Source organism: Carya illinoinensis, chromosome 13 (assembly GCF_018687715.1).
Source record: "Carya illinoinensis cultivar Pawnee chromosome 13, C.illinoinensisPawnee_v1, whole genome shotgun sequence".
Taxonomy (NCBI): domain Eukaryota; kingdom Viridiplantae; phylum Streptophyta; class Magnoliopsida; order Fagales; family Juglandaceae; genus Carya; species Carya illinoinensis.
The window spans coordinates 22507642-22515591 of record NC_056764.1 but is presented as its reverse complement, the minus strand read 5'-3'; the positions used below and the strand labels follow the sequence as shown (position 1 = coordinate 22515591).

General features: G+C 43.7%; 1 protein-coding gene across 1 annotated transcript; it reads left to right on the top strand.

The window, feature by feature from the left end:
• Positions 1-3812: 3812 nt before the first annotated feature.
• On the top strand, positions 3813-4247 carry LOC122291046. The gene has a single exon (XM_043098697.1). The coding sequence runs from the start codon at positions 3813-3815 to the stop codon at positions 4245-4247; it is 435 nt and encodes a 144-aa protein (XP_042954631.1).
• Positions 4248-7950: the final 3703 nt, after the last annotated feature.

The window sequence follows — 7950 nt, the reverse complement described above, 5'->3', positions numbered from 1 at the left end:
AGTCTAGGCTCCTCCATGTTTTCTTGGAGTGTTCCCAGCTTTGTACTAGGCTTTCCATTGCTCGCTACTCACCACCTTACGTACAATCAGCATATCCTTTGCTCCCTCGGTGTGAAGTGAACTTCCTAGTTGCCTTGTTCTCTTTGTGCTGCTTGTACCGACCAAGCTCTTTACAACGTGCTGCTCACCTCACTTCATTCCTAGTTGCATGTTTTTCACCTGACTACCTTTTTCCTATTGGTGTTTCATTCTTGTGAAGGGGTTCCTTCCCTCGATTCAGAGTAATCCTCAAAAATTCAACTCCCAAGACTTCAATATTATCCCCACATCAATGTATATGCACAAAGTACACAAAATAATTGAACCCTAATTTTCTATATCAAAACTGAAACTCCCTAATAAAATGCTGAAGTTTTCAACATTTAATCACACACATAATCATCTATAATCAATAATAAAAACCATAAATTTAAAAAACTACTTAAAACTAAAGATATAGAAACTTATAATTACCAACCAATTAACCTTCCCAAACTTGAGCAAATTAGAGGTTTGAGCTGTGCGTTTTGTTTGTACCATCAAGATTAGAGGTTTGAGGAAGAATTTTTGAGTGGGTTGTGTGAAAAAAGTTGAAAGAGATAGATGAGAGAGGGTTCGGTTTCAGCTTTACAGATGGAGGAGGAGGAAGAAGAAAAAATAAAACATAAGGTAAAGATCAGAAGATGCCCTACAGAATTGGTGTGTGCGAGAGGAAAAAACTAATTTGGACTTGTCTTTGTTTAATAAGTCACATGGGACATGTGTTTACACGAGTTTGCCTCCCCCAAGAGTTGGATGCCAGTTAGCATGGTTGGTCTACTGTCCCGTACTGTAGATCATCATGGACTGCCACGGCGCATTTTTTTTTAATTTCTTATTTTAATAAATTCTAAATTTTCAATTTAAGACCGATTCACTTTTCTTTTTGTCTAATTTGATTTTCAAGTGTCTTTAAAAATTTTAAGGTTTATCTTACGAATTTTTCTTACGTGCAGTTCGAAATTGGTGCAACGACCCGATTTCGTTTCCGTTTTCTTCTTCTTCTATTTATTATTTATTTATTTATTTTTATTATTAATATTATTATTTATTTTTATTTTTATTTTTATTTTTATTTTTTAGTTTTTAGTCCTCTTTCTTAATTGGGAAGTTGGATGTTTCACACGAAAGTTTTAAGGGGCCTCTAAGATTGACATTTTTATTTTATTTTATTTAAAGATATGTAAGAAGAAGAAGAAGTGCCCAACGTCTATGTTTTATTTCATATGCAAGAGATCTCATGTGACTTGAGAAGAATTAGGGATAAGCAGAAGAATTAGGGATAAGCTTCTTCTTCATCACTTTATTCCTCCTATTTAAAAAATAAAATAAAATACTTTTATAAAAGGAAAATCTAAAATATTATAATATTCCTTAATAGAAATGCTGAAAATAATTTTTCTAAAGAAGTTTAAACTCTCAACATATTGTAAAAGGGTTTGGACATAGTGTTGACGTCGTGCTTCGTACTACTATGGGTTGGGCTCTCAACAGTCCGGGTCTTCGGTCTGGTGGCCTACGAACACAGAGAAAAAAGATCTATGAGAGGTGACTCTTGGGTTGTCGAGGGAGCCTCCAATGCCAAAGTCAATAATGCTCTTAGAAAATATACGGGAGAGTAGAGAAAAGTAAAGAATTCAGAGAGTATAACGAGTGTGTAGAGCATTCCCTTTTTCGATACTTGAGGTTTCTTTTTTACACCTAGTTTCGATGGTCAGGCAGCCATGTCCTGTGGCTAGGGGGAGGGGACTCCCCCCAAATTCCCTTCCGCCATACTTACTTAATACGGCATGGCCCTCTGGGGTATGCATTTAAAACAACATGATCCTCTGGTGAGCGTATTTAATGTGGCGTGACCCTCTGTTTCATCTTAAGGCTCATCCTCGTCATGATGGCGTGATCTTCTTCCCTTTTTGTCAAGGTAGATTTCTCACGCATCTTGGGTAGTAGACTGTCCTATGCTCTAAGGCACTGAATCCGGTTTATACGGGTCAAGAGCCCTTTGGGTTGGTTACCATGTGGCTCAGTGGGTACAGGCCCTTGGGTATTGGGCCCAGCCACTGGGCCTTTTGGGCCTAGGGGAAAAACCCCCTAACACATAGTATTGATCATGAATTGGGAGTACCAGAATTCTGTTTTAATTCTTCTTTACAGTTGGTTTATTCCTTAAATATTTTGGTTAGTCAAGTGTTTGGAGTCTATATTTGTTAGGATGGAGGATATTTAAAGATCCTTTCATTTGGAGTCTATATTCTCATGAGAATAGATGTATTGCCAAACAAATCTTAAAATATCTCAGAATATCTGTGAATATGAGTGAAATTATTTGAATTAAAATGTTTTATTATTTTTCGGAAAATGATTGAGAAAAAAGATGAATAACAATATTATAAATTTAAGAATATGTTTGAATATAACATTTTAATATAATATTTGTTTTGAATTTGAAAATTTGTATTATTTCTTTTATTATGTTTAGAAGTTTAAGAAATTTGTAATGATTAGGCAATAATTAGATGAAAATATTAAAAATTAAAAAATATTTTATATTTCAATAATATTTAAAAAAGAAATATAGAAATCACCTCAAAATAATTGTTATCCAGACTAGCAATTATTATGCACATATAATCAATGAACATAACAATCCACGTTGATCAAACTTCCAAGAATCATGACCACAGGCTAGCTATTTAATAGGTTCCTATTACAGGGGGGCCCACAGTGGATGGGCTAGCTATTTAATAGGTTCCTCGAGGACAAACATGAGGAGATGGCCAGGCAGATGGGCATGTCGTCCATAGTGGATCAACTACTCATCAGTATTGATCTACTGTACAGCACAGGAGTTATGGCAGTACCTCTCCCGCCCAAGTTGAAAGTCCCTCAGATGGAGGTGAATGACAGATCCAAGGGCCTATTACAACACTTAGAAATGTTCAAGGCCCACATGACTTGCACGGCTTCCTAGGGGAGATTGGCTGTCCAGCCTTCCCTTTAATCCTAAAGGGAGCCGCTTAGACCTAGTTTGAGTCCCTGCTGCCTAGGACTATAGAAAGCTTAAACAATCTGGCCTGCCCCTTGATGATGCAATTCATGCCATCCAAAAGAGGAGACAATTGATTGCTTACCTCCTAATGGTGAAGCAACGGGATGGTGAGAGCCTAAAGTCGTACCTCTCCCAGTTCAATCTGGAACGCATGACCATAGACGACCAAGATGAGAAGATCACCTTGGCAGCCCTGCTGGGATGAACACTGAGGGAGTTTATGGATCTGACAGACAGATTCATCAATGCCGAAGACACCCTTGAGGCCCTGATAGCTCTGTGACGGTCCGAGATGGATCAAGAGGATTGGAAGGTGGCTAGACAAAGAGGAGTTCATGGCTATGAAGAGGGAAAAAGGGGAGCGCTAGAAGCAAGGAGAAAGGGAGAATCCCTAGCCTGGTCATGAAATGGGGCCCACACTCATTCAAGTTTAACAGTAGAAGGGGATCAAAAATTGAGCTTGCAAACGGAGCCAAGCCAAGGTGTTCACTACCTGGAGAGCCTCCATCGGTGACACTCCAGGGGCTCCACAATAACCTTCAGTGAGAAGGACGATGAGGGTATCCTTCACCCACACGATGATGCATTAGTGCTAACGATGCATATTGTGAACTTTACAACTCGGAGAATCCTGATCAACAAGGGTAGTTCAGCGGACATCTTATTATGAGAAGCCTTCGTTAGAATGGGGATCGGTCTTGACCAGCTATGTCCAGCCCATGTGCCGCTTAAAGGCTTCACAAGTGACATTTTTCAACTGATGGAAGCCACCACCCTGTCCGTCTTGGCTGGGAAGGCCCACAGGACCGCTGCAACCATGGTCGATTTCTTGGTAGTTAAAGCCCCCTCCTCGTACAATGCCATACTGGAGTGTCCCACGCTTAACAATTTGAGGGCATTAACATCCACCTACCACCTCAAAATGAAGTTCTCCACAGACCTAGGAGTGGGAGAAGTTCATGGTGAACAAGTCCTAGCTCGGGAATGCTATGCTCAGGAGCTGAGGTATGAAGTTAGGGTGGTCGCGACAATTGGAGAGGTTGGAGAGACGGTCGGGCCACCTTCACCACCCATCTTGGCCAAGTGGGATGAAGAGGTTCGAGACAAACAGGCCCTCTGACGAGCCAAACTCGATGAGCCCTTAGAGCTAGTTGTGGTCGACCAACAAGGACCCGAGCAAACCATTTGAGTTGGGACCAAGCGAGACCCTAAGTTGAGGCAGGCTCTAAAACATCTCCTTATTGAGCACCAAGATGTTTTGCTTGGAGTCACGAAGAGATGCCCGGAATAAACAACTCCATCATCGAGCACTGACTCTACATCAACCTGCCAGAAAGGCCAAGAAAAAATGACGAAGCTTCAGTGCTGAGAAGTACATGGCAATATTCAAGGAGGTAGACCGTCTCCTAGCAGCGGGGTTCATCCAAGAAGCTCACTACCTAGAATGACTCTCCAATGTGGTCTTGGTGAAGAAGGCAAACGGGAAGTGGCAGATGTGCATCAACTTCAACGACCTAAACAAAGCTTACCTAAAGGACAGCTTCCCACTATGGTGCATTAATCTAATTGTGGATTCAATAGCGGGACATCCTCTCCTCAACTTCATGGATGCCTATTTTGGATACAACCAAATTAGGATAAGCCCAGAAGAGGAGGAAAAGATAGCATTCATTATAGACTGAGAGCTTTACTACTACAAAGCCATGCAGTTTAGTCTCAAGAATGTTGGTGCCACCTAGCAGCAGCTGGTCAACTGGATGTTCAAGCAGTAGATTAGCTAGAACATGGAAGTATATTTGGACAACCTGCTCGTCGCTAGCAAAAAGCCTGAGCAGCATTTGACAGATCTTCACGAAGCCTTCGCCATTCTCCAACGATACCGGATGAAACTCAACCCTTCAAAGTGTGCATTCAGGGTGGAGTTGGGAAAGTTCCTAGGATTCATGGTCTCTGAGAGGGAGATTGATGCAAACCCTGAAAGGGTCGAAGTAGTAGTGGGTATGCTCTCCCCCAGCAACCTCCACAAAGTCCAAAGGTTAGATGGTCGGGTGGCAGCTTTAAACCACTTCATTGCCTGGTCGACAGACCGATGTCTCCGGTTCTTCAAAGTTCTGAGTAGGGTCCAAGAATGGGATGAGGCCTATGAAGAGGCTTTCACATACCTGAAAAGATAACTGGCCCACCCCCCTCCTCAACCAAACCAAGCCAGGTGAGGATTTGACTGTGTACCTAGCGTGTCACCACATGATGTATCAATAGTACTAGTCCAGGAAATCGAGGAATGGCAGCAGCCCATCTACTACACGAGTCGAGCCTTCTATAGATCTGAAGCTAGATATCAGCGGATTGAAATGTTGGTGTTCATACTAGTCATTGCAGCAAGAAGGCTAAGGTCATACTTCCAAGCTCACTCAATGAAAGTGCTCACCGACCTCTCTCTTAAGAAAATCTTGTAGAAGCCAGATACCTCGGGCCAGCTCGCCAAGTGGGCGGTTGAGCTCAACAAATTCGACATGGAATACCTGCCACGTGCTACGATCAAAGGACAAGTGTTGGCAGAATTTATTGCATAGTTCACAAGCTTCCCAAAGGAAGTCCTGATTACACCCCAAGGAAAGCCCTGGCAGGTCTACAAGGCTTGTTTAGCTGGGTTGGCGGGGCTGTAGGGGTGCACATAGTGACCAAACAAGGAGAGGAGCACAACTATTAGGTCAAGCTTGCCTTCCAAGCAACCATAAATGAGGCCGAGGGTCTAGCCCTTCTGGCTTGGATGTCAGTTACCTTATTACTAGGGGCTAAAGAAGTAGAAGTAAGGGCCGACTCCCAAGTTGTTGTCAGCCAGGTGTTAGGACAATACGCCACGAATGGGGAGAAGCTGAAGAAGTATCTCCAACTCATCTGCAAAGAACGTGACCACTTCCTCTATTTCTACATCAGGCAAGGCCTGAGAGGAGAGAATCAGAAGACAGACCGGCTGGAAAAGGCCCCATTAGGATAGGAAGAGCTTCCCCTCTAGAAACACACTATGATCATAATAGTCGATGCCCCGTCCATCAGAGCCTAGGTATCCGTCACTGCCCTAGCATCCCCCAAGTGGGTTGTCGATATCAGAGAGTTCTTGCAGGAAGTCAAACTACCAAGCTACTCTAAAGAGGTGCACAAGGTTAGGAATAGGACGGCTCAGTTCACCTTGCTAGAAGGAGTTCTATGTAAGAGGGGCTTTTCTAAACCACTCATCAGGCGTCTCTCACTAGACGAGGCTCAACACGTACTAGTGGAGATCCATGAAGGAATCTACTGGAGCCACTTGGGAGGAAGGGCGCTAGCTACAAGTGTGATCTGACCCAAATACTATGGGCAGGTTCCACATTGTCCATTAGAGGAGCTAAATTTGATCACCTCCCCATGGCCTTCTACCCAGTAGAGCCTCGACCTGATCCGCCCTTTCCCAGTGGATTGAGAAGTGGCCAAATTCATAGTCGTAGCAGTCGACTATTTCACAAAGTGGGTCAAAGCAGAGGCCCTTTCCAGCATCACCGCCATGGCCATCATAAAGTTCCTTTGGAAGTCGATAGTTTGTCAGTTTGGCATACCCAAGAGCTTCATATCAAATAACGGAAAGTAATTCAACTACTCACACTACAGGGAATGGTGTGTAGAACTCGAGACCAAGGTAAAGTACTCCTCGCTAGGACACCAGCAAGCCAACGGCCAAGCCTAGGCAACCAATAAAACTCTTTTCTCCAACCTCAAGAAGAAGCTCTGAGCACACAAAGGAGCATAGGCCGAAGAACTCCTGGCCATGTTATGAGCATACCAAACAAATGTCGAAACCCCCACTAGGGAGACACCCTTCTCCCTCACCTATGGGAGTGAAGCAGTAATTCTTGTGGAAGTAGGAATGCCCACATTTTGGGTCCAACACTTCGACCTGGACAACAACAACGAGAGGCTAGTAGAAGGACAAGAACTCCTAGAGGAAAGAATGGAAAAGGCGACAATACGAATGGCAAGTAACAAGCAAAAGGCAAAGAAGTACTTCAACAAATAGACTGCTCTTCTACAAAGTGGGCAACCTAATGCTAAAATAGACTGGAGTGACTACCCAGGAAAAAGGGAAGCTGGGACCATGATGGGAAGGCCCTTGTGTAGCAACTGCAAGCAACCAACACGGCTTCTACCGCCTTAAGGATAGCCAGGGATGCGAGCACCCCTACGCGTGAAATATTGAGCACCTGAAGAAATACTTATGCGTAGAGACAAGGAGCATCACTTGTGAATAAGAACCCATGTAATTGTAAACTTATGCGATGAATGAAAATGCATGGATGTTTGCCTCGAACTCTTTGTCATCAAAATTTGAAACTAACAAAGCCGAGTCCCTAGACTCACCGCGGGTTAGAGACTGGTCACCAACTCCCATGCCTTCGTCAAGGCCTCATGCCCAAGATAATTTCGAGTCCCTAGACTTGCTGTAGGGTAAGGCCAAGTCTCTAGACTCACTGACCCCCCACTCAACAAATCCGAGTCCCTAGACTCACTGTGGAGTTGAGGCTAGTAACCAACTCCCAAGCCCTCATCAAGGCCTCATGACCAAGACAATTCGAGTCTCTTGAGTCGCTACGGGGGAAAGCTAAGTCCCTAGACTCTCTAACCCTCCCGTTCAACAAAACCAAGTCCCTAGACTTACTGAGGGGTCAAGGCCGGGCACCAACTCTTGAACCCTCATCAAGGCCTCGTGACCAAGACAATTCGAGTCCCTAGACTCATCGACCTCCCTGACCAACAAAGTCAAGTCCCTAGTCACCGCAGGGTCGAGGCTG